Source organism: Aspergillus vadensis, assembly GCF_003184925.1.
Source record: "Aspergillus vadensis CBS 113365 unplaced genomic scaffold BO88scaffold_5, whole genome shotgun sequence".
NCBI lineage: Eukaryota > Fungi > Ascomycota > Eurotiomycetes > Eurotiales > Aspergillaceae > Aspergillus > Aspergillus vadensis.
The window spans coordinates 1,407,135-1,433,122 of NW_020292043.1; the positions used below are offsets into that span (position 1 = coordinate 1,407,135).

General features: G+C 48.9%; 14 protein-coding genes across 14 annotated transcripts; 6 read left to right on the forward strand and 8 right to left on the reverse strand.

Moving 5' to 3' along the window:
* The first annotated feature begins 85 nt into the window (after window positions 1-85).
* BO88DRAFT_478708 (alpha/beta hydrolase) lies at window positions 86-1,166 on the forward strand. Its single transcript, XM_025712014.1, has 2 exons — window positions 86-673; window positions 744-1,166. The coding sequence occupies exons 1-2, from the start codon at window positions 296-298 to the stop codon at window positions 1,062-1,064; spliced, it is 699 nt and encodes a 232-aa protein (XP_025565629.1). The 5' UTR covers window positions 86-295; the 3' UTR covers window positions 1,065-1,166.
* A 22-nt stretch (window positions 1,167-1,188) lies between these two features.
* BO88DRAFT_486287 (FKBP-type peptidyl-prolyl cis-trans isomerase) lies at window positions 1,189-1,977 on the reverse strand. The gene is made up of 6 exons (XM_025712418.1): window positions 1,811-1,977; window positions 1,639-1,706; window positions 1,519-1,579; window positions 1,429-1,449; window positions 1,333-1,374; window positions 1,189-1,283 (listed from the first exon to the last, which is right to left on the reverse strand). The coding sequence occupies exons 1-6, from the start codon at window positions 1,945-1,947 to the stop codon at window positions 1,226-1,228; spliced, it is 387 nt and encodes a 128-aa protein (XP_025565630.1). The 5' UTR covers window positions 1,948-1,977; the 3' UTR covers window positions 1,189-1,225.
* Window positions 1,978-2,805: 828 nt separating this feature from the next.
* Window positions 2,806-4,356, forward strand: BO88DRAFT_478714 (uncharacterized protein; the record flags this gene model as incomplete). The annotated part of the gene is made up of 1 exon (XM_025712015.1): window positions 2,806-4,356. The coding sequence occupies one exon, from the start codon at window positions 2,806-2,808 to the stop codon at window positions 4,354-4,356; it is 1,551 nt and encodes a 516-aa protein (XP_025565631.1).
* A 592-nt stretch (window positions 4,357-4,948) lies between these two features.
* Window positions 4,949-5,847, reverse strand: BO88DRAFT_478715 (alpha/beta hydrolase; the record flags this gene model as incomplete). The annotated part of the gene is made up of 1 exon (XM_025712016.1): window positions 4,949-5,847. One exon carries the CDS (start codon window positions 5,845-5,847, stop codon window positions 5,026-5,028), a length of 822 nt encoding a protein of 273 aa, XP_025565632.1. The 3' UTR covers window positions 4,949-5,025.
* Window positions 5,848-7,210: 1,363 nt separating this feature from the next.
* BO88DRAFT_403141 (amidohydrolase family protein) lies at window positions 7,211-8,510 on the forward strand. Its single transcript, XM_025706288.1, has one exon. The coding sequence runs from the start codon at window positions 7,306-7,308 to the stop codon at window positions 8,356-8,358; it is 1,053 nt and encodes a 350-aa protein (XP_025565633.1). The 5' UTR covers window positions 7,211-7,305; the 3' UTR covers window positions 8,359-8,510.
* A 679-nt stretch (window positions 8,511-9,189) lies between these two features.
* On the reverse strand, window positions 9,190-11,196 carry BO88DRAFT_241213 (uncharacterized protein). The gene has a single exon (XM_025702140.1). It carries the CDS (start codon window positions 11,111-11,113, stop codon window positions 9,401-9,403), a length of 1,713 nt encoding a protein of 570 aa, XP_025565634.1. The 5' UTR covers window positions 11,114-11,196; the 3' UTR covers window positions 9,190-9,400.
* A 161-nt stretch (window positions 11,197-11,357) lies between these two features.
* On the reverse strand, window positions 11,358-12,187 carry BO88DRAFT_403143 (FMN-binding negative transcriptional regulator). Its single transcript, XM_025706289.1, has one exon. The coding sequence runs from the start codon at window positions 12,161-12,163 to the stop codon at window positions 11,375-11,377; it is 789 nt and encodes a 262-aa protein (XP_025565635.1). The 5' UTR covers window positions 12,164-12,187; the 3' UTR covers window positions 11,358-11,374.
* Window positions 12,188-12,580: 393 nt separating this feature from the next.
* BO88DRAFT_433750 (type 1 glutamine amidotransferase) lies at window positions 12,581-13,678 on the forward strand. The gene is made up of 3 exons (XM_025709444.1): window positions 12,581-13,161; window positions 13,223-13,297; window positions 13,354-13,678. Exons 1-3 carry the CDS (start codon window positions 12,793-12,795, stop codon window positions 13,636-13,638), a joined length of 729 nt encoding a protein of 242 aa, XP_025565636.1. The 5' UTR covers window positions 12,581-12,792; the 3' UTR covers window positions 13,639-13,678.
* Window positions 13,679-14,448: 770 nt separating this feature from the next.
* On the forward strand, window positions 14,449-15,720 carry BO88DRAFT_403145 (O-methyltransferase). The gene is made up of 2 exons (XM_025706290.1): window positions 14,449-15,121; window positions 15,174-15,720. The coding sequence occupies exons 1-2, from the start codon at window positions 14,602-14,604 to the stop codon at window positions 15,383-15,385; spliced, it is 732 nt and encodes a 243-aa protein (XP_025565637.1). The 5' UTR covers window positions 14,449-14,601; the 3' UTR covers window positions 15,386-15,720.
* Window positions 15,509-16,390, reverse strand: BO88DRAFT_486293 (DsbA family oxidoreductase; the record flags this gene model as incomplete). Its single annotated transcript, XM_025712419.1, has 3 exons — window positions 15,509-16,077; window positions 16,137-16,281; window positions 16,343-16,390. The coding sequence occupies 3 exons, from the start codon at window positions 16,388-16,390 to the stop codon at window positions 15,509-15,511; spliced, it is 762 nt and encodes a 253-aa protein (XP_025565638.1).
* Window positions 16,391-17,062: 672 nt separating this feature from the next.
* BO88DRAFT_486294 (ankyrin repeat domain-containing protein) lies at window positions 17,063-17,697 on the forward strand (the record flags this gene model as incomplete). Its single annotated transcript, XM_025712420.1, has 3 exons — window positions 17,063-17,263; window positions 17,320-17,348; window positions 17,416-17,697. Exons 1-3 carry the CDS (start codon window positions 17,152-17,154, stop codon window positions 17,695-17,697), a joined length of 423 nt encoding a protein of 140 aa, XP_025565639.1. The 5' UTR covers window positions 17,063-17,151.
* A 285-nt stretch (window positions 17,698-17,982) lies between these two features.
* Window positions 17,983-19,432, reverse strand: BO88DRAFT_478717 (esterase/lipase family protein; the record flags this gene model as incomplete). The annotated part of the gene is made up of 6 exons (XM_025712017.1): window positions 19,130-19,432; window positions 18,845-19,070; window positions 18,736-18,792; window positions 18,365-18,676; window positions 18,138-18,311; window positions 17,983-18,084 (listed from the first exon to the last, which is right to left on the reverse strand). Exons 1-6 carry the CDS (start codon window positions 19,219-19,221, stop codon window positions 17,983-17,985), a joined length of 963 nt encoding a protein of 320 aa, XP_025565640.1. The 5' UTR covers window positions 19,222-19,432.
* A 772-nt stretch (window positions 19,433-20,204) lies between these two features.
* On the reverse strand, window positions 20,205-22,265 carry BO88DRAFT_384338 (uncharacterized protein; the record flags this gene model as incomplete). The annotated part of the gene is made up of 5 exons (XM_025704695.1): window positions 20,205-20,731; window positions 20,790-21,373; window positions 21,435-21,556; window positions 21,650-21,918; window positions 22,010-22,265. The coding sequence occupies 5 exons, from the start codon at window positions 22,263-22,265 to the stop codon at window positions 20,205-20,207; spliced, it is 1,758 nt and encodes a 585-aa protein (XP_025565641.1).
* A 621-nt stretch (window positions 22,266-22,886) lies between these two features.
* Window positions 22,887-24,453, reverse strand: BO88DRAFT_384341 (glycosyltransferase family 69 protein; the record flags this gene model as incomplete). The annotated part of the gene is made up of 2 exons (XM_025704696.1): window positions 24,423-24,453; window positions 22,887-24,357 (listed from the first exon to the last, which is right to left on the reverse strand). The coding sequence occupies exon 2, from the start codon at window positions 24,174-24,176 to the stop codon at window positions 22,887-22,889; it is 1,290 nt and encodes a 429-aa protein (XP_025565642.1). The 5' UTR covers window positions 24,177-24,357; window positions 24,423-24,453.
* Between the last annotated feature and the right edge of the window lie 1,535 nt (window positions 24,454-25,988).

The following is a 25,988-nucleotide window of genomic DNA, read 5'->3' on the forward strand; positions in this document are numbered from 1 at the left end:
TCAGCTTTGCTTTGTTTTGGGTGGAGCAACTTATACCCCATGCTTACTTACTACACGCCACTGCAGCCAACAGGACTCACGCTAGCTCCCCTGCAATGGCTTGCTGAGACCCAGTAGGTACACATGTAGTGCGACTCAGCAGTATATGGTGTGAGCGACAGCCTTGTACCCCTCCCCCATCTAGGCTACCATAATGCGTTAGCGACACTTCCATATAACCCACAGCCGCCCCTCTCTATCACCCATAGGTTCACCACCGTAATCTCACCAACCGTACTATTACTATTCAGCCAAAATGGCACCCACAATCCTCTTCGTCCCCGGTTTCTGGGAGGGCCCCAAAGTCTTCACCCCCGTATGCGATCTCCTGCGGGCTGATGGCTTCACGACGGAAGTCTGCACATTACCCAGCACGGGCACCACCTCGCCCGGGAACCCGACTATGACCGATGATATAGCCGCCGTGCGCGACCATCTGACAAGTATTTTGCAGCGCGGAGAAGGGGTTATTCTCGTATTGCACTCAGCTGGTGGATTCCTCGGTAGCGCTGCCATGGAAGGCCTGAGCAAGTCGGCTGTCGGACAGGGTGGAGTCGTCAAGATTGTCTTCTTAGCTGGGGCGGTATTTCCGGAAGGTCATGAACACGAGGATTTGCCATTTGCTGTTGTCGAAGTTGGTTACCCCGCTTATTTATGTTCTCGCCCCTACTGTGGAGGTATCTGGTTGACGTGTGAATTGACAGGGAGGTGCGATGTACTGCGTCAATCCTGAGGTGCTTCTTCTCAACGATGTCCCTGAGCCAGAGAAGACAAAGTGGCTAGCTATGCTTGACCCCCAGCCGGCTGATGGTTGGAATGGCAAGGTGCCCTACGCTGGGTGGAAGGATGTGCCCAGCGTGTACCTTGTATGTGAGGGTGATAATGCTCTTCCAGCGGGCCTCCAAGAGCAACTAGCTAACCTGGCGGGGAGCCAGATTGAGCGGTGCAGTGCTGGCCACATGCCTCAGCTCAGTCAGCCGTCGCGGGTGGCAGAGGTTATACGTGCTGCTGCGGCAACCATTTGATGGGAGCGAAAATTAGAACAAAAGTGTGATGGTGAATACGATATATCGAGCAAGATTGAGGTGATGAGGTACTGTATATCTGAAGCATAGAGTGATGTGGAAATAAAAGAAAATGGTATATGATGTGAACATTAATGAGCAAATTGGATATTATTGTACAGTTATTCAGAATCATCTGACTCAATCCCTCGGCCATTGATGGCGAGTAGCTGGACATCACTGCACATCTGTGAGAAAAATAGCGCCTTGGTTTGGGGTAGGAACTTACAAGACGAGGGTCGAATTGCCTGGAATAAACGGAGGAGCTCCCCTGGCAAACACATCAGCGCAAATTCCAAATGACTGCTCTTAGAATAAAACTTACTTCTCGCCATATCCATAGTGACTGTCGGACATAAGGAATGGTTAGTAGTGGACATGTTGAAAGGAGATAGCCATTGTGAATAAGACATACGGGCCGAATGTTAGATAGGCTCTTTCACCCAGACTCATCCCCAAAATGCCAACATCCCATCCTGAAACTGATCAGCCTAACATACTGCAGGGGTTGCTGCACATCGCTTGAATGACGCACCTTTGATCACTTGGCCGACACCGACCTTGAAAGTAAAAGGAAATCCCCGTTTAATACTGCTGTCGAATCTATAGTGGAAACAATCCATTATTAGTATACAGAACAGCCCAGGCCATGCAGGTAATGGCGGAACAAACGGCAAGCCGTGTCTCCCTGATTGATAGGAACATACCGACGCCCTCGGTTCCTTGACCGTGCCGGGTCGTAAAGATAGCCGTGGTAATGCACTGTTACCATGTCGCCTGGCTTGGGATAATCCACCCCATTGCCTGGGCGCTGGATATCCTTGATGAAATCAATGAACCCCATATTTTCTTGGACAGGGAATCTGGTAGAATCCGACTGGATTGTGGGGAAACAATGGGGATGTGAACGGGGCACGTCTCCCTGCCAGCAGGTCACATGACCAGTTGAGATTGTGCCGGAACGGAAAAAGTTTATGATTTGAGCCCTGCAGGAGAAGCTGGGTGGAAGGTATGTCTGCTGTACTGCGGTAGGATGATGAAGTCTATAGAATGAGAGTATACTAGATAGATTAACACAGCAGAGAATCTGTTTCAGTCAAGTTGATACTGATTGACAACAATTTTGATTACAAAGCAGTAGTTGTAGCATATCAGTGCCTGAGGTATCAATACATTCACAGACAGGTGTGAATCCCCGGTATAGAGTACACTGGAGACAGTGAGTGTATTCACGGCTTCTCACTAGTTGCCCTGAAACGCGTCCCATCCTTCACTAAGCCAATCATTCACCCTAGACTGGCACAATGAGGGGTTTTTGCCATTGGATAATAATATAACAAGGTTGCACAGCAATTCAATCAAAAGGCGGCGCATCCTCCGCTAAATCTCGAGGAGGGAGTTAACCGTTGTTATCCCATTACCCTGACTGGAATTCGCCACAGAAGTCAACAGCACTGTCTATTATCATGCATAAAATGTTATTTTCATTCATCGCATTGCGCCTAGAACCAAAGGGCAGGGCTCAACCGGCTTGTCACTGTCATGCCGCTAGCGAAAGTCTCCCTTTTATATCCCGATTCCCTCTCCAGGAACCAAGATGTTTCCTATCTCCTGCAGCGTTGGTAGCAAGACACTATACTATCACATCAAGACATTATCATAGTAAGTGTTTACTGCAGCAAAGCAGCTCTGAGCAGACAATATGCCTGCCTCACGCCCCAAGCGACAGGACAGACCTAAGCACTCTGAGCTTGATACGAAACGACATGCAATGCGCGCCGGCATGAAACGTGGAGAAAGCAACGTTGAAGAGGCAAACGAATCGGAGAGGGAGACATGGGCCAAGACAAATAGACACCTGCTGAATCAAGTGTCCGGTATCAGCGAAGAAAGTCTGATTGATGAAGGCCGGGCTGGACGGTACTCATGTCCGCCACTTATGTCGGCAGATTCGGAGGCCTTTCTAAGCCCCGAAGAGACCACCGCCATGCCTCGTCCCGCCTTCTACAGACAAGTATGGAGTAGGCCTAGCCTTGTCATGCGGCCAATGTATCCATTGACGCCTGACGAAAGCCCCGAGGACGAAATGAATCCCAAAGCACACAATGCTTCGAAACAACTCCACCAGTCTTTGGAACAATTTACCACCGGCACTACCAGCTCAAGTTCCGACCTTGCGAGCTCCATCATATCCAACTCACAGGGGCACATCAAGAGGTGTGCACGGCACCAGAGACGTTCGAACCCGTACTCTCGGCCTAGCCGTGCCCCCCGGCCGAGCCGTATTCATTCGCCGAATGCGTGGCTCGGTCGGATGCAGGCTTGCTTGAGCGAGGTTGAAATGGAGGTTATCGATCAGCGAAAGGACCTTGTTGGGCTCCGCAATTACGACCTGAGCCATGTCATTGTCAGCCACCGAGAGTACCCGTTCAGGGAGATCAACTTTATCATGCTCGTATGGAAAGATGTTACGGGCCCACTAGACGTCGATTGGCCAGCTTTGCAGGTTCCCCTTAAGAATCGCTTGGCAGCATCGTACCACGGACAGAATGACCACGGAAGCCGAAGGGCCCTCTACGGTGGGATCGTTGTGGGCCAGTTGGCTCAATTTTATGTCTTTGTGGGAGAGGGTCCGGCGCAGTTGAACCTGTCCATTTTCGAGGACAACAAACTGACGCTCAACCTCGAGCATGACCAGGAGCTTATCGACGGCCATCTGTCCTGGGTTAAGAACGAGTTCCCGCCCGAAATATACGAGGAGATCGAAAACGATCCCAGCATACAGGCAGCTGCCTGTTGCATCGAGGACTTTTTTGGCTCCGTGAGCTCGTCTTCAACTGCGTTCGACCTACTGCCCGAGCCCGAGATCGTGCTGGTGACCCACCAATCCAGCACGTCAGCACCATTGCCTCAGCCCGAGTTCGTGCCGGAAGAGCTGTCACCAACTATCCTCGAAGTGGAAAATACCTTTGAAGATTTCCTTAGGGAAGTCACCTGGCAATCTGCCGAATCCGAGCATAGTCAAGACGAGAAGGAGCAAGCCGGCAATAATGAAGAAAGCGATGGAATTAAAGAAGACAAAATAGACGATGTAGCCGACATCATTGATGAGGACACCCTCATCAAAAAAGCCCTGAAGTACGTGGGTGAAGGAGCACTCGACACAGTAGTCGGGTCCGTATGTCTAACAGACGAACTGAACTTTGAGACCGATGACGAGCAGGGACGTTATATCAAGAACGAGCTCTGCTGAAGTGGTTGGAGGTTCTCATGGCCACCACTTAAACCAGGTCATATGGCTTCGAGAAGTCCACAATTTTGTACTGCAGAATTTCGAGAAACTTTGTTGAAGATAGCTTGAAAATATGACTGTTGCTTACCATTTAAAAGCCCAGACGCCTTCGTAGTGCAATGTAACTAAGAAGACCTTTGAAGTGAGAGCTAAGGTAAGAACCGTACACCGTCAGCTGGGGCTTTGAAGAGTTGAAATAAGGTTTCTAGGCTGCGCTCGAACCCATGAATTGACAGGCAGCTAATTAAGATTCATGGATGATGTATGTTGTAGTGTGAATGACTGCTGGAGCTTCTGATTGATAATTGGTCCACAGAGCCAATTAAATAAAAGGTACACAAACACAATCGTTGAAGCATGCCGTCACTAGTTGGAGGGCACATGACCACTATTTAGATCATGTCAACCACTATTTTCGTACATTAGCTCCTTTCGTACACCCATCCATGTATACAAGGCGAAATTGGCGTCCTTATGTCTTGTTCCATATTCTTTTGGGTAGTATCTAAAATCAGTTCAGTTCAGTCAAAGTTCTCAATGTGTAACCCATCCCTTCCTATCTATATGCTGACTATACAGATGCATCGCCGCTCAAATATTATATAGCAGTTTGTAACCCACAGAGTCACATCAAGACGCGAGTTTCCCTTTGATGAACATGATCATCGCATCTGTATACAATTTGCTGGTCGGCACAGAATGACCACCCGGGTGAATGAGCACTTTCTCTTCCTCAGCACCTGTGGTCGCATCAATCAGAGTGCGGCTTCTTTTGTAGTACACAACATCATCAAATTGCCCATTCATATGAAGCATTGGCCCTGAAATTTTTGGGGAATAGAAGGCTTTGTATCGAAGGCTCAATCCAGCGAAACCACAGCAGCTGATAGAGAACTTGATAGGCTCGACGCCATCGAAGGATTTCGGGAATGGAATACCCCCACTTTCGACTTCGGCTTTCTCGAAGACCCTCTTTCTTCCTGGTTCAAGCAGGCTCGTGATGAGCCCGGTTATAAACCCTCCTTGGGAAAATCCAATCACCCCGGCAAAGGGTCCCTGAGAGCGCATGATATTACCAAGCTTTTCTAGTGCATCGGGTAGGCCTGGAAATTCATCGTCGTCGTTGACCTTATAGAACCATCTATAACCTGGGTCAGTTCCCGGTATATAGCGTTCCCAGTCGGTTGGCTTAAGTCTCCAGGTGCCATCAGGGTAAAAGAGCTCTACACCATCCGGATAATCGGGATGGTATCCAGGCGCAGGCGCTGCTGGAAAGGCTTCCATGAGAGCTTTTTCTAGGCTATGTATGTCTGCGCGAAATGACTCTCCGGTTTCAGTATAACCTATCGAGCGTAATTTATGGTCAGTGGTGGCAAAGACATCCCTGATTAGAGTCAGAATAGTACCATGTATCATAAGAATCTTGAGCTTAGAGGTCGTTATTCTCGTCATTGTAGCGATTGATTTAAGAAGCTTTAGGATCAATTGAAGATGTATGAAATGGTGTTATTTCCCTCTGAGGGTTTATGTTGATGAGGTGATTGACACCTTGGTATTCGGCTTCTTATTTATGACTAGATGCGGGGTACTTGCATGATATGTGCACGCACGTCAAGTGACTGCTTGGAAATTGCCCAATGGCACTGACTGAATTGATATGTGCCAATCGAATATAGTATGTGCTCCGATGATTAGATCCATACCAAAGCTTTTGCAACGTGCAATAGATCAGTAGCGCTCTATATCTATATCATTTGTCTTGAGGACAGTGAATAACATCCAGTACTTCCAATACTTGACCAAGTACCTTCCGAACTTGATCAGATTTCCAATAACCGGAAACGGTCATTGTAGCCAAAATCAGATATTAAGGCCTTGTACAGAACTAAAATTTCGTGTTAGTAGTCGCATGTATTACGATCCGCTATGGTCAGCGTAGAGGATTAGGCGCTTATCTTAGATGACGCAATACGTGGTCCACCTGGCAGATAACTAAGCGGCTTGCAGGGCTATGAACTAATTAGTGCTATATCGCTCCGAAATTGGATTGCTGCAGCTTAGCGGCAGCATGCAAATTATGGATAAGAAGCGTGAGAACCGCTTTGATGTGAGTTATAAAAGCACAACTGCGTACATACTTTGAGTGAGCAAACCCAAGCGATGTCAAACATTGTATGCAACCTTGGGAGCATAGGAAGATGGATGCTTTCTTTTCTCCGAACAATCGATCCTTTCGGAGACGGTGCAATCAATACTCCTTATCAATTGTCATTTATCGAAAGTTAGAACTGGTGTATTCCATCCAATCACTTGGTGCGTACTGATAACGCTCTCCCGCAGATTACGACCCACATTGATAGACCAAGTCGGACTTCAGCCCTATCTTACTCTGGCCCCTTCAAGTGGATCATCCAATGTATTGCCCCTTCAGAATCCTCTCGCAAACGCGAATGATATAGTGAATTATCCACCAGTGGGAAGTGGCCCATTTAGGATATACAGTGTATATTGCTCCAGTAGGCGTCGATGGATGGTGTGGGATCAGCACAATTATGATATTTAACAACCCGCAGTCCCTTCTGTCGCTATTGAGGAATTGCAACTCATAATCCTGATAGAGTAGTTCAGTACTTGAAGATATGTCTCAATTGACTATGTTGTATATCTCGATTTCCCATGATGATGATGTCATATGAAGTCAGGGACAGACCCACAAAGATGACTTCATCAATTCGCTGCATAACTGTTCCTCCCATCACTGCTCTTGAAGATCAGACTGTAAACCGTATACAGTGGCTTGATAGAGTACGACAAACCTTGAGACTGAGCAAACATTCAGGTCCAGTAATCACCAGACAGAAATAAGAGTAGCATACGCGATACTCAACAGTCACCGCCACAGCCACCAATATGTTAGGCAAAGTCGTCCTCGAAGAAGCCTACGAGCGGCCTAACATGCAAGAAAAGTCCAAGCATGAGGCCAGTCTCTACATTGCTCCCAATGATCGTCCCCGCTACATGCGTCAAATCAACGACATCAATCAAGAACGACTGAAGCTAGCCGACGCACACGGCATCGGATACACCATTATCTCACTCACCGTCCCCGGAATCCAGGGCATCGCCGACAAAGCCGAAGCCGAGCGAGTGGCCACCGAGACCAACAATTGGGCAGCAGAACAAATCAAAAACCATCGGGACCGTCTGGGCGCCTTCGCTTGCCTCTCAATGCATGATCCAGCTCAAGCCGCCAATGAGTTGCGCCGCTGCGTCCGGGAATTAGGATTTCACGGCGCGCTGCTGTGCAGCTTTCAGCATGCAGGTCCAGACGGCGAGACTTATCTATTTTATGATCGGCCAGAATATGATGTGTTCTGGGAAGCACTTACAGAGCTGGACGTCCCCTTGTATATCCATCCTGCTGCTCCGACCGGGGCCATCTTCGAGAAACTCTATGCTCAACGACCTGCGCTTATCGGTCCCCCGCTGTCGTTTGCCAACGATGTCAGTTTACATACGCTGGGAATCATCTCCAACGGAGTTTTTGATCGCTTTCCAAATCTCAAAATCATCATCGGTCATCTGGGAGAGCACATTCCGTTCGATTTCTGGCGGATTGACCATTGGTTCCGAGACGTCAAGAAGCCAATTGCGAATGAGGAGGGTCGGGTCATGGCACAGAAGAGCCTCTACCACTACTTCAAGCATAACATCTGGCTTACTACTAGTGGTCACTTTTCCACCCCGACTTTGAAGTACGTGGTCAATGAGATCGGTGTTGACCGGGTCCTTTTTAGCGTTGACTACCCGTATGAAACAACCGAGAGTGGCTGTAACTGGTGGGATCATGATAAGGAAGCAATTGTTGAGGCTGTTGGAGGTATCGACAATTATTATGCTATTGGTCGGGAGAATGCGAAGAGATTGCTAAGATTGGACAAGTTTCACGACAGCGATGCATGATGAGGTAACGCCTATCTATCGCACAGTGGTATGTAGCGCGTTGCGCTAGAATTCACTGTAAGTTAGGATGGGACCAAAAGTCAAATGATGCACTTCAAGCATTAGTTCGTAGACTAGCATCGACGAGCATGTCAATATATCGAATGATCAGAAGCTCCAGAAAACCGCCACAATGGTCTAATTAACACGTTTCCGTCCCTTCACATACTGAAAGTCAGCGCAGTAGTTCGTAAATTGACCAAAAAAGTGAATGTTAAAGATAGTGTGACGCTCAACAGTGGTAGCAAGCACTGAAGGGCATAAAGTCCTGCTCGCTGTGCTGCCGCCGGAATCAACTTCCATCTATTTCCTCCACCGTGGAAGAAACCGAGCACCGGGTCCCCATCCAATTCGTACAACACATGGGACATATGCTCGACCCATTCGATACAGTCCGCAGGCGTGAGGGCTGTATACTCCGTATCCACGAACAATCAACTGACCTGGCCGCATTTCGAATTTGTCCCGGATTGTTCCTCCAGTTGTTCCGCCAGTTTGGCGACGCAGATCTCTGTGACCAGAAGCAAGCCTGTTTCGGACAACGCCGACGCAGGATGACCAGGGGTTTTAGGTGCGGATAGCTACGGAAAACTCCGTTGTGAATATTATCTGGCACTGTCCGGGTGAGTTAGAACCCGTCTCAATCAGTGACCCTGGCCGGGTATTGAATGGTGGGATTAAGGCGGCGGGATGGATATATAATAATGCTTCCTCACGGCCCATGCCGGCTCAAGGCGACTGCCATGGCACTGCTGAAAACAAATCTGGAGAAAATTTAGAAGGCCAGCTTGCGGGCGATCTCCTTGTGGCCTGCGTATGGGTTACACAAGCATCTACTCGAAAGCGTCGATTCTCTTCCGAGGGAGCCGGCTGGGCACTCTTTGGAAGTGCCTCGCTTAACCACCTGTCCATCTATCAGGGACGATGAATACATCAATAATGCTGCGTACAACATGCGATTAGATGTACCCGGTCGAAAAGTGTTATTCCATTGTCGAGTCAATCAGACATCCAGGGAGATGCAATCTTGGAAAAGACAATCGAGGTTATGGTCTCTCCCATGAAAGACGAGACTTGTAATTGACTGGCTGTTGTACCCAGTAAGCTTGGGTGTACCACCGCCATCATCCACTGGCTGAGTGACAGCAAAAACATCCCGGCCGATTGCCTTCTGTTGATTGATGATCTTGACCACGTTGAAGGTCTGGTAGATAGGAAACGCTCCCTCTTCGGTTGGCTGCAGATTGATGAGCGTCTGCAACCAGTCTTGGATCTCCAATCCGACTGATAGGCTCTGACATCGGAGAATACCCGCTAAGAGCAAGCCCGAGAACCCGATAGTGTAGCTATTCTTGGTGAAGGACGTCTGCATATCGCTCCACTGTGCAATCCGGACTAATGTCTGAACCCAGTATTCCTCATCATTACATTCCCGTCCGTGATGGGCGGCTTCAGGATCATAAAGGAGTCGCAGAACACCCGTGCACTGCATGGCTCGCGCAACTACGTAGTATGCGTAGTTCAGCGCGGCATCATGAGACTGGAAGCGGATTGTAGTGCTGTCTGTGTCGTTGAGCTCGTATATTGGCTGCTCGGATGGCGGAAGTTGCAAAACCCACGCATCCAGCTTTGCCGCTTCTTGGTGCAATAGAGCAGTGCAATAGGCATAGCGTTCGTCGAAATCGGAACCACTAACGTCGTCTGACCGAAGTTTCCGAAATTGCTGCAGTACGGCACTGAAGTTCAATCGGTGTGATTCACACAAGATGCTAAGGACTTTCACACGTCGCTCATGTAGTGTCTGAGGTACGTCTAACAAGGAGGCCGGCAAAGGTATCGATGGAAGATGCTGACAAACTTCCAATGAACTGAAATAGGCTCGAGCCCACCATACAACATAGCGGATTTGCATCCACGAAGCAAGCAGCGACTTGGTGGCTGCGTCTTTGACGTCTTCATGCCACTCAAGAAGATTCATCATACCCCGGACGTGAGTGTAAAAGCCCTGGAAATTGCCCATGGCTTGCTCCAGATGAGCGAACAGAACAAGCACAGTTAATATCGTGACTGAGTTCCGATGGTAGTCTTGTGATTGCATGATGGCCAACTTCTGGATTGCGGACGAGTAGTATAGCTGACTCCGTGTCTGGTGGATGAGACTAGGACTCATTGAACACACCGTCCCGGCCGAGGGTGTTCTGCGCTCAGCATGAAGGCGCCCGATATTGCACGAGGAAAGGGCCAAAAGGGCGTCGTTGAGAATGGGATGGGCAGCGGCCAATGAAGTGGCAAAATGGAATACCGGGTGCAAAGCTGGTAAGCAAGAGCCTTCCCAGTAGGTGGTGTAAAAGACATCGCGGTCCGTCATTTGCAAAGTCTGAATAATGCTATGGCTTCCGATGGAGGGGACATTTTCTGCAGCTTGGACAGCCAATGTCTGGTCTCCAGTCGGTCTTGGGCTTGTCTCTTCTGACGATACACTTGATGTTGTTGCCGATGCTAGTTGCTTTGGTGATGGTTTCGGGTCGTCGACTGTCGCGATTTGAAATTTGAAAGCTGGTCTAGCATAGTCACAGAGCTTTCCAAGTCGTGCGCAGGTCCCGCATGTGGGCTTTCGCTCATCACACTTGGTTCTGCGGCTGCGGCAACTCTGACAGCCATTGCGGGAGCGGATGATGTTTGTCTTTTTGGGTCTGGGTGGCGCAGGTTTGTACATGTGTTAGAAATAGGATAAGGGAGATTATATTCTCTTCCATTAATCCGATTTTGATGTCAGTAGTAGCAGAAACCCATCCAGTCTGTCCGATGGGAGCCGAGGGCAATCAATGAATGAATGGTGGGGGTTGAGTCACTAATGTGATGCACGTGATTGTTGCATCGAGTTAAAAGCCAACGCTAATCCATACTAGGAAATGATTATCTCCGATTTAACTATTCGGTACAAAAAAGATATGCCTTATCCTTAGTTTATTCTATTCTATTCTGTCGAAGCAGACTTTAGCGCCTTCTTCTTATCAATCAACTCTCCTCGTTCCTGAACCAAAGCGGACACAGCATTCCCCGTCTCTCCTCCCATAGCGGCGAAGCCCTTAACCACGCCATCTCGGTCGCCGGGCCTCATCTCCTGACTCATCTTGTACTTGCCCTCGATTTTGGTAATCTCGATCCGAATTCCTACCACATTCCTCTGCATCAGTTCAATGTATCGCTCAGGCGCGTCGGCAACCTTCCACGGCTGCGGTCGGTCCCCTCCAGTGAATCCCATGATTCGTCGCTCGCATTGCTCTGACAGATCGTGCATTTGTTTCGATAGGAAGGCGCCCGCCTCGGGGGTCCTGGAATCATAAAACAGGGAGAGCTTTCCGTAGATTTGAACGGCAGAGTAATTCCACGTCGGGACAACCTTGCCGGTGTCGGGCTTTGTCTCGGTGTAAAATTTGGGGGTCACATAGTGATCATGGCGTCCGTTGAATACCACCAGGACATCGCGTTCGAGCGGAAGGATGCTCGGTGGTGCTCCGCTGGCAAGTTCGAGCATGGCTTTGGCTTGGGGATTCTGCTTAGCGATATGGGCACGTAGTTGCGGATTGGACGACGGGTTCTCTTCGGTCTTAGGATGGTCTAACACGAAGGGGACGTGGGTGCATTGGAGAAAATCCTGGGCGGAGGAGTCAATGCCTGTAATGAGCATACCCAGAGGGTTCTCCTTGATGAATTGGAGGAGCACCTCCTCATCAGATTCGGCATGTGCACTGGCAAAGAACATGGTTTGATGGTCTGGAGGAAGAGTATACTGTTGTTGATAGTTGTAAGACCGAAGGCAGAATACTGGGGAGGAATGGATCAACTTTATATTGACATGATGCCTACTCATCTTGCTTTGCCACTAGCAATTCTGGAGGATTCAAGATACTCGCCTTATCTGTCTCAAACAATAATCCAAAAGATGTGATTTGACCAGCGATTGTGACTCTAGTCCTATGCCTCTTTCCATGTCAAATCTCCACTCGGCATCGTTCTCGCGCACCCGATCCGGTAATATGTGGGTCCAGATCCACTTTCGGCCAGAGATCCGATCGCTCTCGGTCACCCGGTTGGGGTTACAGTTGCCTCTGCCCCTGTCAGTCATGGCTCGGTATTTTGTGGCAATCTCTATTTCTGGTGGCCCAATCAGGGCTGCGAAGGAGATCTTACTATAACAGGTGTGCGGATGCGATGCACTGTCGCTTTGGAGAGAAAAAGACTCCGTTCTTCGGGTGCGGCGTAGACGACAGTCAGTAAGTCATAGAGAGTATAAGTATCTGCCAGTTTTCGCTAGCATAGACGTGGACTAGCATCCTGTAAAGCTTATATCGTCCATTTAGTGTAGCAGGAGCTACCAGCGCACTCAACATAATGGCCAACCAATCGCCACTACGCATCGCAGTCCTCATCAACACACCTCCTGGCAATGAGTTCTGGAACGATGTCCGCGGGTCTTATCGGGATGCCTTTGAGGTTATTGCACCAAACGCCAAGGTCAATATGTACGATCCTGTGTTTGAAGGAAACTTCCCCAATCCCCAAGATTATGACTTGATCGTCTTGAGCGGAGGGAAAGCCGATGCCTCATCCTCGGAGCCCTGGGTCCTTGGTGTTTTGGACTTCCTCCGTAGGACTGCGTGGGAGTCACCAAAGACTAAGATCCTGGGCATCTGCTGGGGCCACCAAGCTATATCGAGAGCATTTGGTGGAGAAGTACGAGCAGTGCCTACGGGACCCATTGTATGTGTCGCAGCCCACCCTGCTCATCAGAACCAACAAACTGACGTATCGTCTATGAAAGGCCGGCCTTGAAGATGTTAAATTGACCGAAGCTGGAATGAAGTTTTTCTCTACCCGATCAGGTGTTAAGACCTACGTGCGTTGTTTGATGGCTGCTCTTTGGTTGTTCGCCCTGCTGATGATTCTCCCCAGAGGTTACCGGAGTTTCATGTACGAGAGGTGGCCCGACCTGGAGTAGGCTTTGTTCACCTGGCGGAAAATCATGAAATGTTTGTTAATCAAGAAAATACTGTGTTGTCGTTCCAGGCGCACCCGGAAGTTCAGACTGAACTGGCCAAGAAGATGTTGTTGGAGGAGGATGATGTGTACAATGGCAATCTTTCGGACCGAGAACTACAGGATCAATTGGCGAAGCTGGAACGGCCAACAGATGGCTTTGAAGTGCTGAGACGGGTTATAGAGTGGGTTGGGGAGTAGATCTACCCTATTTGCGATATAGAGCATGGGTCATACTAGCATAATAGAGGGGTTTTTGATCTTAGCAAACTGTCTTCCTTTGCTCGTGTACGTTCTCGATGTGACTAGTAAACCAGATACTTAAGCTTCATGGTCATTTTGCCTGGAGCCTTGGGGTCTTGTGATAGAGGATGACTCATTAATTCCATGATTGGGGCCGATTCACTGTATGCAGTGTAACGGGGAAAGCTCACATTCGGCGCTACTTGATCGTATGAAGACAGCAGTTAGACCCGTAAATGCTGCTAGAAAATAGGGTCAGTATCTTGAATTTACCGCTTCCTTTAGCCGACATAATGAGCTCCTCTTGTTGTGGTACCAGATGACTCAATCGCCTCCTCCGAAATGCCAAGTCCTATACTCAATCTTCGCGGAGTCAATCTTCCAAACTTCCTGGACCCGGCAACTTTAAGTACTCAAGAACAACTATAGAAGCCGAAAGAGAATAGAAAATAAATATGATTCTCAGATCACATTGTATGAATAAAATATTCTATAAAGGGAGATAAAGGTAGACGTAAGCTTAGAATTGCCATTGCCGGCTGTAGCCTTGATTTGGCATCAAATAGTCTGAATGTGTACGACACTATATTACCACATCATTGAATGCTAAAGTACCATTTACCGGCACACCTTCCCTTGAAAGTCTCACTGTAGTTACTGATCTCTGCATGTCTTTGCCGTTCCGATGCTACCCGGAAGAAAACAAGCCCCTGTTGATGCTACTCCGAATGCCAAGAACCTACTCTTCCCCCACATCCATCACTCTTCCTGTTCTTCCGGAGTGAGAAAAGCAACGTATTTCATCTACCATAAACCTCAAGCTACAGCATTCCTGAAAACATCCTGCATTTCCAGCCACCCTGTGCTCGTATCCCAAATATTTGTTAATAGCCCTCATCTTGACATTTAATGATAGCACACATGTCATCCCCCAACCCTGTCGATGCCCCGCAGCATATCCTACAGCTCCTCTCCGAACTTCACAAAAAGTCCTTGGAACAGGAAGCCCTAATTTCGAAGAATGGCAAATTTATTTCTACGGCTGTTCTCGGCAAGCTAGAAGGCAAAGGCCCTGCCGCCAACCCGCAAGCCGAATTTGACCAACTCATGCTCGACAAGTTCATCGCGCTGGACGAAGACAAATGCCAATTTACCTATCAGCTAATCAATTCTATGGGTGCAACCAATGTCATTGAGGCAGGCACCAGTTTTGGGGTTAGCACCATCTACCTTGCTCTAGCTGTCGCACAGACCACTGCGGCGACAGGCAAATCTGGCACTGTCATCGCGACGGAGAAGGAGAAATCGAAGGCGGATATTGCCCGGGGCTACTGGCGTCAGTGTGGTGAGATTGTGGAGAAACAGATCGATTTGAGAGAAGGTGATCTGCTTGAGACCCTGAAGGAAGGGCTGCCGGAGATCGATCTTCTCCTTCTTGATAGTGAGTTCTCTGATCCTTGATAGACACTCCACATGCTAACTGAGATCCGTAGTCTGGACTCCACTAGCACTTCCTACCCTCAAAACCGTTCTTCCTCGGCTTCGACACGGTGCGGTGGTTCTTACTGATAACACGATCTCCGGCGCTAAGGGCTATGCGGATTTGCTGTCGTTCTTGAGATCGCCCGAGAATGGCTTCCGCAATATGACGTTGCCTTTCACTAATGGTTTTGAGATGAGTGTTTACCTGCCGCAGGGGAAGTGAACATAGAAGCAGGGTTACAACAGAGAAGATGATCCAAGATGTATCCAGCCCAAATTTGTACCTAGTTGCATGAGCTCCTTGACTCAGTAATAGTACATATTCACTGGATAGAACATCATAAACTCAACACAAAATCATGGCCTGACCTGCCTCCTTGTCCGCAGATTCCAGTTCCCTTCCCGTTTTATGTGCAATGAGAGCTTGCAAGAACTCATCGACATCCTGGGCACCACTTAAAGTTAACACCGCATCGTCGGCACCCTCTCCGCCAATGCGAAAGCACGGCACACCGTGAACACCCTCCCGACGAGCCCTTGCCGCCATATCATCAATCTCCTCCACCCCATGTCCCTGCTCAAGCCAGGTCCGGACTCTCGCTTCCTCCAAATACCCCTCACTAGCGTACACGGCAACTCGCACCAGGGTTTCAATATCAGTGATATCCAGCTCATCCTCGAAATGAGCCCGGAAGATGCCTTCAGCAACAGCTGTAGCGATATCGCGATCACCACGTCCATCGTTCTCTTCTTCCCGACTAACCAACTCGCTCAACAACATCACTTGATGCGCACGTAGACTATTTCCGAATCGTCCTCCGAATTTAAAATGGATCCCTTCTTGTACACCTAGTCGCTCCAACCGAGCTTTTGCGGCAGGAACTTTATCGGCTCCAAGTCTTTGGGTCATTCGTTCTGTTGTGTGTGAGTGGATTAGAATTGGCCTCAATTTCAAAAAGTGCAAGGCGACAGACCTATGTAGGGAACACTTTCCATTGGAGCATCGCGGTCTAGAAAGTACGGTTTCCAGGAAATGCGGATGCGGTCTTGGCTTCCACCGGGATAGGTTTTCTGGTATAGGCGGATGGCCTTGGTTAGGCGGCGATAGCCGATGTAGCACTATGAATGTAAGTTTAGATACAAAGGGATATAAGTAGGCGATGGATCGAATGTAACATACCCATGGGCATACTGGATCCGATATGACGGTGATTTCAATGAGTGCCATGGTTGCGGACAAGCTGGATTGAAGCGAACTATGGTTGGGAGGGATGGGAAATCTAGGTAGAGGGATTTCATGGGTTATATAAGTACTTAGTGCTGACACTTGATTCGGGGTGGGACGAAAGATGCCGACTAGAAAAGTGGCGTTGTAAATGTAGTTGCCTCAGAGAGACATGTTTGACTGATTTTAGGCGGCAATCATCTGCCGATCGAGCGAAGCTAAGGTTCCTCGCTGAATGCTACTAAGAGTGCATTTAAAGTTAGCCTGCTGAACAAGACTAGTATTTCTGTCTTACATCCTAGATAAATCCTAGATATAAGATCCTATATATAAGATGCCATCACTGGATGATTTATCGCAGTATGTGCCTCAGCAAGAAGTACCTGCATAGACTCAAGGATACTCTAATCGGGCCACTCATGCTGCGTCCTCCAGCCCCTCCTCGGATTCGGCGGGAATAGCCTGCTCTGGAGGATTTTCCATGCTAGCCAGCCAATACTATCATTGCCTGTAACTCTTGCATATCGATACCTGCAGACCCCACTGAGCTTCAAGGCAAATGATTCCCAACGACGCGGTGGAGCTAGTTGAGCTGGACAACGAGGTGCAGTTGTAGGGCAGCAACTGTCAGGCCAAACAGCTTGACACATCTTAACTTCGAATTTCCTGTACCTCCTCATTCCATTCCACCTTCAATTTTCCCAGTCACAATTCAGATCGAATTATCCTATTCTTCGACTGATAATAGTGCCTGTTGAGACGAGATGGGTGATGGAAATACCTTTGACAACAAAGACAACACGGTTCACAACCAGGCTGGTAGTCAAGTTGTTTATGGCAGTATTTATAATAATACTTTCTATACCTATGATCAAGGTATATCATTCGGTCAAGCTTCTAATTACTGCACTAGTACTAATATCCAGTCACAGATGGCGCGCGACATATTGTTGAGGATAAGGTAGACAAATATACCGTTCAGCACCCAAATTCATAATCACAGACTAATATACCATCTCTGATATCAGTCTCATCTTGATCAGAAGCTCCTAGAAGCAGCCGCCAAAGGGGAGACTGCGAAAGTGGAGCATCTACTGGACAACGGCGCAAACGTTTCGGCCGCGGATTCGCAGGGTCACACAGTGCTTCATGTCGCTGCATCTGGGGGGCACGCTGATATTATCAGCATCCTCTTGCGGCGAGGGGCTGACAAAAATGCGAGAAACCGCTCTAATCACCGTCCTTCGGAGCTAGCCAGGTTGCTTGGTCATATTCCCCTTGCGAACAAGTTGGAGCTGAATTTGCTTTGATAGAAAGACTACTTGGATGGTAGACCGCAAATTTATGGCTCATGAAACATAGTCTTGTTATGAGTAATATTTCAACTTTAGCCAATGTCGTACACTCAACTCTCGATGCGTATAAAAAGCTTAACAAGGGCAAACCCCTGTTCTCAAGGGAACCCGTCCGATTCTCTTCTCATCATCACCAAAAAATAACTACACAACCTCGAACTGAGATGTTCTGACCAGAGTCTAAAGTTGCAATTCATGATTACCTCGATAAAGTACTAACCGGGTACTTGGCATGCGCATCTACCGTGCAAACGCCCCAAAGTTCATTCCCCCGTTGATAGTCTGCTGGCCTGCCTGGTTCATGATGGAAGCTCCATCATTGTTGAAGTTGAAGACAGGGCTCTAGAATGCAAATTAGCAGGCGTAGCAGTGAACATCAAGCAGCAGATCCTTACACTCGACTTCTGCTTCACCGGTACCTCAACCATCATCTTCCTCAGTGCACCAAGCACCAATCCGTATCCTTCATCATTCTCCCTCGATCGGAACTTGCAGATGTTCTTATGATCGGCTGGGATGGATATCATGTCTCCGCGACCGGGGATAGTGGCAGAATTTCGGTCAACCACCTATGCTCATGTTAGCCTAACTATTGAAACATCCAGATCTGCAGTTAATTTACCATAACTCCCTGCGTCTTCCACTGCTCATAGAAGAAAGTGGTCAGGATACTGTCGTCGGAGTTGTCGCGTTTTCGCAAAACGTTCGCGAACTCTTCGATCAGGTGCTGCAGTGCATCTGATTTGCTTTTCAGGTCCGAGATGTTCGCCTTATTGCTCTCGAAGATATAATCCGCTACTTTGTTGAGACGAGACACCCAGTTTGCGATTTCAGAACCACAGAATGGGGTTCCCAGGAAGACTATTCCACGGACGTGTTTGCTGATGATCTGTGTATTGTCGGAGGGGGAGCTGCGGTTGCCTGCTACGACAGCCTGCGATGGCTCGTCAAATCACCCCAATATTGGGAATTAATGAAGGGTTGTCAACTTACCTGTGCGCAGACCAAGCCGCCCAAGCTATGGGCCACAAAAATGATCGGGCGCTCTGGCTATTTGGCATCCTTAGCTACGATAATCAGAAGAAGTAGTATTGCTTCTTACCGAAGAGGCTCTGAACCGCGATAGCTGAGCACAAAGATCCTCGGAATTTCCCACAATTCCGTTCTGAGACAAGGCTGTCGTGAAGCTGACCACCCGTGAATCATATCCGAAAGTCATGATGCGGGTTTTGGGCAAGTCCTGCGGAAGAAGGGTCTGGGGCCAGCACACATCGTCGATCGTCCAAGTTGCGTCGCGACTTCCGCCAAGACCGTGGACGAAGACGATACTGAAACGCAAGTTAGCGATATAGCCATACATCAGTGACAAATAAGTGTGAGCACATACTCTACCTCCGCTTCTTTGGAGTCGTACAGCACTTTGATGCCATACTGAGGCTCGCTCTCACTGGCCTTTGCTGAACTCCGGAAGATGGTCATGATGAATGTCTGCTTTATACAGAGAATGGCTGGGTAAGTGCTTGACGCTCTTCAGTCAGTTACTGGGGTAGCAAATTGTCTAGTTCCATGTCTTGAGTGCCGAAGGAAGCCTGGATGGCTTTATATCTGCCTTCATAATAGGTAAATAGCCAGGCACTCAACTTGGATCTCGCTATAGGTATTGCCTGCCCTCTCTTCTTCTCTGCCCCGCCTACTCCTTGGGCATCCTGCTGGTCTACCAGGCAAAAAAAGACAGGTCCAAGCCATCATGCATAAAAGCCCGGCGGATGTCGATCATTCGCAAGTCGAGATGCTGTTGGCTGCTAATGCGGCCATGTCACCCTAAATGAACCCGAGGTCTCCGAGTTAGCACCACGAAGGAGTATCATGGTATTAAAGCCCTGTTTCTCCAAGGCTGGGATTTTAAGGTGGGCGTGATTCATTTGTACGTGGTCTAATTCCCTCCGAAGCAAGTAATATAAGGCTCTAATATATGTGGAACCTTCTATGATGATGTCTCCATTGGCCAGTGAGGCATATGCAACTTCCCCTCATTCTTGCATGAGGCCATTTCGTTCTTTGTACCTCGCCACATAATATTCCAACCCGGGTAGAAACCCAGAAGATACAATAACCGAACGCTATAACATAGCATTTTGCGCTCTCGGCATAGGCAGTAATGGTCGAGGACGGCCGAATAACTCACGATCTATAGAATCAAGCGGACATTTCGAGCTGAGTAATTAAACTATTTTGTGCCACAATCACAGTCCTTGTTCCATTCGTGCCCCATTCAGAGATCGCTCAGTAATATCGTTCGTCACAATTAAACATTAATCATAAAATGTCGAAGCACTAACCGCTAGAACAAAAACGATATATCGCCTCTAGTCAGCCAGGCGACGGAGAGATATCTGTCCCAACATAATATGTACCAATAGCCCATCCCGGATGTACCACGCCGAGTCTACTAATTCATCAGATCATATTGAACCCCTCTTCAACGGAGTAACCTCATCCACAGAACCCAGTCCAGCCATGCGCACGCCATCCTTCCCTTGGATTTCTCCGAACATGACCTTCAAGTTCCTCAACTCATCTGGAACATTCTCTCGACCTCCCAAGCAGCCCTTAGCCGCCAGATCGTCCAGTCGTGCGCTGGCTCGGGTAGTACATAATGTCTGAAACAAGCCGGTCATGCTAGCAGAAATACCGTTGCTGATTAGTGCGTGACCACCAAATAGAATGAACGCCAACGCCGATCCGAGGCACACAAAGTACGTGGCGATCAGGCGTGCCGGTCGGCTGAAGGAGTATACGTTCACCGTTAGCTTGTTCGTAACGGTGACCTGGGTGGTTGTTTGATTCATGGTCAGGAGGGATATTGTGATATTCTTCAGGAGGTCTTGCATTGAAGCGCCTGTAATGTTGAAGGTCGGTGTGTTTGATGGGCCTGTGTATAGGTCTGTCAGGGAGATGATGGTGTTGGCTGATGGCTGGCCGTGGATGACTACATTTGGTGAGCCTCTATTGATGTCAATATATTACTTGCATGAAGGAGTACTCACCGAGCATGTCAATGTATCCTGAGAGTGCCAGTACCAATGAATCCTGGATAGCGGCCAGATTCGCCCGACGAAAGATGTCGATAACGTTGCCTCCGGTGTCTCCTGTCGTGGTCGCATTGATCCGCGAGTCCAGAGTCCCAGTTCGGGGAGATACGCCACCATCGTCGTACATATACGAGCTGTTTAGCTGGCGAATTGGGTTAACCTCCGCCGTGACGTATTGTTGGCTCCCCGTGTAAGTAATGTGCAGATTGTAGGTCGCCTCGAATGCTCGGCAGGTGAGGTTGTCGTACTCATTGTCCCTCTTCCAGCGCAGGCCGAAGTCAAAGAAACTTTCTGAGCGGTTTGTGCGAGCAGCACTGTCTTGCGATGCGATGTAAAGATACCCCCTCGTGTTCATCTGAGGATAGGTCTGGTTGACCCAGTTGTAGAGATCTGGAGAAGAGTAGTTGCGGCACTCGAAACTGGGGCCCTGTATGCTAATACTGTAGAAGCAATCGGTAGCGCACGGAGATGAAGCTGGAAGGTAATGCCCCGCCATCATGGCCTGTCTCGCGACGCGGGTAAGCTTATAGCTAGGTCCGCTATTGGAAAGTTGTTAGGGCATCTGTCCACAGTGCAATCAATAAACATGTTCAGACTAACCTATAGACATCGTACGAATTGGGCTGCCACAGTGCTTCGGTCATCATGCCAGCAAAAGTGCCATTCCCGATGAAGGCTGGGTCAAATGTCGGAACCGATTGATTGGCCAAGGTATGGAACGACTTGGACTCGACGGTCAGGGCACCCGCTGGGAAAATCATGGCGATGGGGATACACCAACATATCAAGGCGCAAATGAACGGAATAGGAGCCACCGCTAGAAGCTGCACATTCCCGAGGTAAAGGGGATTCGTCAGCACCGAGAGGAAGGAGTCAATGTCGCCGATGCGCATCGGGCGCGCGCGCAGGTCCTTCCACAGCATCTGAATGAAAGACATTCCCAACGCGGCAGCCAGGAAGGTCCGAAAGCCGTTCACGAATACAACAGATAAGGCTGTCACGTATGGCTGCTTGATGGTCTTTTCGACTTCACGTTGGTCCAGCCAATGAAAGAGACCGAGATGCATGGATGCCACAGAGGCCGCTGAAACGCACAGTTAATAACCCTTCCATTTTGGTGGAGGATAGGCGCCGGCATAACAAGGCACCTCATCCTCTACAAAAGCAAAGCCTACCTAAGAGAAAGCAAGTAATGATGGAGCTCGGAGTCATCCACCCAATGGTCCAGTGGGACGTGCTGGTAGTGCCCTGTTCGAGCGTGGATGCGACCGACGAAGGGGTTGCTGGAGGTTCATCGGAAAATCCTTTTTCATTTTGGGGTACAGTAGCCTCTGCGTGTGCATTCCCAGTTGAGTTTGTATTGCTCTCCGATACTAGCGCTACTTCCGATTCTCCTTGATCCGCCAGGGTGTAGTGATGCTGGGGCGCCATGAGGAAGGCTGCAGTCTGCCAAGCGGACGACAAACAAAAGTGGATGAACGGATCGCAAGATGGCCTCAAGACATTTTAAGGCCGGTTCATCTCCGTACAAAGGACGAAAGTAGGCCAATGCGGCGCAGCGACCCCGCCTCCAGGGATGAATTGCGAATTCGGCCGCAGAGCCCAGATAGGCTGAGCTTCGGAACGAGCCACCCTCCAATGCGTTAATGGATTCCGGTGCAACAGAGACTTAGACTAGGACATGCATTCCGACACCAGCATCACAAGGAGGGGAAATTCAGCTAGAGCAGCCGGGTTGAGAACACAGCGAGCGTGTCAGCGCTAGTCAGCAACGGCGCAGCATTAGCTCCAACCGGGCCCTGATCGTGCGAATATTCCCTGCATTCACCCGTCAGCTATTGGCTGGAAAAGCCATCGCAATCAACGAGATACCTTTAATAACCATCCGCAGGTGCGCCAGGCAGGGTTCATCGCAGGCCACGTACACGCGACCGAACAGTCGGGTGGAAGCACTGCCTCGCTCTGCTTGACTGCCCGCAGCAGACAGCCCATTATATTGGGAATGCACATCACAATACATTGAATCCACACTACGAAAATGGCTCGGAATAATTAAACAGCGTCTACCCAGGACTGGTCGTCCCAGGCTGGCATGCATTTGATCTGCTTTGGCGGCTCTTTCTGCCAATGGACAAGTTCATCACGAGGAGAATATCGCCCTGGGCCTGGATTCTCCAAAATCGTATGAACGTAGCCCTTCTCCTCCTTGGCCCTCAATGACCAGCGATACTCATATGCAACATTCACAGTGGGAATAGCAAGCACTTTCCCAAGGCCCATGCGCCAGAGATCTTGTGCCAGCAACGTAGGCTCCCCCATATAGCACTCATCCTCCTCTGAATACCGGAATTCCACGTGCCCGTCAATGAATGGGCCACTGTCTAAGGTAACCATTCCACCCCAGCAGCTATAGACCTGCACGGGAAGATGCCTAACAAAGCGCTCACGAGTGGGACCATGATGGGAGAAAAGGTTATGAGAGTCCCATATCCGCCCATCAGATGAAATATCGAAGAAGAGATCTCCAGACAGGTCTCGGGATACCCAAACATCATGTATGACTCCTTCCTCTCTCCAGTCAAATGCACATGTCATTGTTGCATCTTGCACCTTTTGCTGGTACACCAACTCTAGTATGTCCTCCGCGCAAATACCGATGTCGTTGATGAATATAATCATGGGATCGTGGCCAAAGGGACCGCCCTTCTGTCTGGCTCCTGTGATGAGAGGCTCGAGAGCCATATTCCGAAGCTCGGAAAGGTCCTTGATGCGATTTTCCCCAGGGCCGAGTGGGTTTATCGGGCTTCGAAAGAAGTAATACCGCACCCCCATAGCATCCAGCTCCGGCTTCAAACGAGACAGAATCTCATATGTTCCATCTGTTGACCGACCCTCCACGATCGACAAAGCGCAGTGTTCCGGCCCCAAGTATCGAATAGCCTCCAATATGCTCCCCATCAGAGGGAGAATAATATGAATCACTTGGTAAAGATTGAGGGCAAAAAAGTATTGGATTTTGGGGTGCTTTCCGTCGACTGGAATCAGTGTATGGTAACGCTGGCTGATCGTCGCAGGACACTCAAGGTGAGCTGTCGCAGTCATGTTATGGTTGATAATGCCGCACACGAATTGATGGATCTCGACCGGGGTGTAGTCACTTTCAGCCTTCATGCGCGAGTGGAGGTCTTCGGATACTGATGCAAGGTCGAACCCAGTGCACGAGCTATGGGCACGAGTCGCTAACCACCGTGGTCTCTCATCGCTGAGGAGAAGAAAGAGGATAGCCGAGGCCCCAAGGATTAGCAGTAGCCTTCGCCATGGTCTCGGGCGTCCGAATGTCATCCTGGCTCAGGCATCAGAATTGAAGATTCACGCAGATAAGATGAAACGGGTTGTCAGTATCGATTCGGGAGTATCGGTCATTTAAAAAGGAAGCAAAGCCTTGACGCCCACGCTAACATTATAGCATCATTAGCATGGGTGCTGGATCTACATTGTGAACTTCCCTGACGGGTCCTGAATCCTTCTCCGCAATTATTATTGACTGTCAGCGACGGTTGTAAGCAATGATACCAACTTGATACCTACTGGTCAAAACTTGTCGGATCGAAAATCGCACCACTCAAGGCTGTGCTGTCTCGGCAGTGCCTTCTTGTGACGACGATGCCAACTGCAAGAATTCATTGTTTTGTTAAGCTATTATTGAGACTTCTCAATCTTGCTACTTGTATCTGACGTGGCTTGGGCCAATAGGCTCAAACTTTCTGCCCTACCAGATGACGAACAAAGTTAAAATAAAATAGCTTCAGATGGATGGATAGTAGTTGAGATGATTGAGGCTTCTGCCTGTAACATCGGGTAACAATACAATACAGATATGGCCCCCAACAGATCAATTCCGACTACGAACCCTTTAGTATGATTAGTATAATTAGTATCAAAGTAGTGCGCAATGGCGGCTGCACAGTGGAGATGCGTGTCGCCGCAAAGCTTCTCTCATTCGAGGAGCATCCGCACTACCACCTCCAGCCTAGCCGGGGTCCGCGTCACTAACTTCATGAACGGCGCGTAACGCCAAGCGAAAAAGTCAGCTGGAGTGGAGATTCAGGGGCTCGTGCTTGCTTTCAGTTCTTCCGAGGGTCCCGTCCAGAACTAAGCGAAAGGGATAAGGCCTTTCCAGCATTCAGCCTTGCACCGCGGAGGTCGATCGGAAATTTGCCAAGTAAGAGGCACAACTCAACGCTCTGAAGCTGACGTATGCCCTATATGTATTAGCCTCTTGATCTTGAGTGCTTATGGTGTCAATGACCAATGCTCTTACATTATTTATTGGAGTTAATTAATCTTTGATATTAGCTGTTTGGACTGGCCCATAAACTGTCTGTTTCATCTCACTCTCGGCCCCTACGGAAACGAGCTTCCCGACCTGGAATCTCTCTTAGCCTTGCGAGTTCGTCTGATCTAAGCAAGTCTAGCCCAACATATTGGCGGATGGCCTTCCGCTGACCCACTCAATTTCGAAGGATTGGAGAAAGAAAGAGGGGAAAGAAGAACTAAAAGAGAGAAATAAAATAACGATTCTCGGCCGATTACACCCTTCCACCTCAATGAGAAGCTTGTGTCCGCTCTATAATGTAAAGGGCTCGCTCGCTCCCAGATAAGGGAGATTTAGAGTCACTGTCACAGAGTAGAGCCTTCATTATCCAGACAGTTTTCCGTTAGCGCCGAGACCGGCTCATTGCAGTCTCATGTTGGTGGTATGCTGTCTTAGTGAGCGGAAGGCACATTGTGGCCTTCCACGCAGGCGCTGATAAGAACCACCAAATCTAGCTTTTAAGGCCAACCCAGTCTCGTGAGATAACCTCACTGCCGCATATACGCAGGTCAGCCGTTCACCTCTATCTCCTGGTTTTATTCTCTATACGAGGGTAGTCGTGCCTGCTCCACAAACCTGGCAACCGTACTGCTTAGGCCCTCCACTTCTGAGGTAGAAGTCAGTAAGATACCTTGACCTCAGAGTTCAGTTAGTCAGTGATCAGCAATACCTAAGGCAGAGTTTCGTTGTAAAGAATTAAGTTAAAGTTATAAGTTCACCAAACCAGGAACCACACAACGCTATAATCATGGTGACTTGGTCAGGTGATCTACATTTCC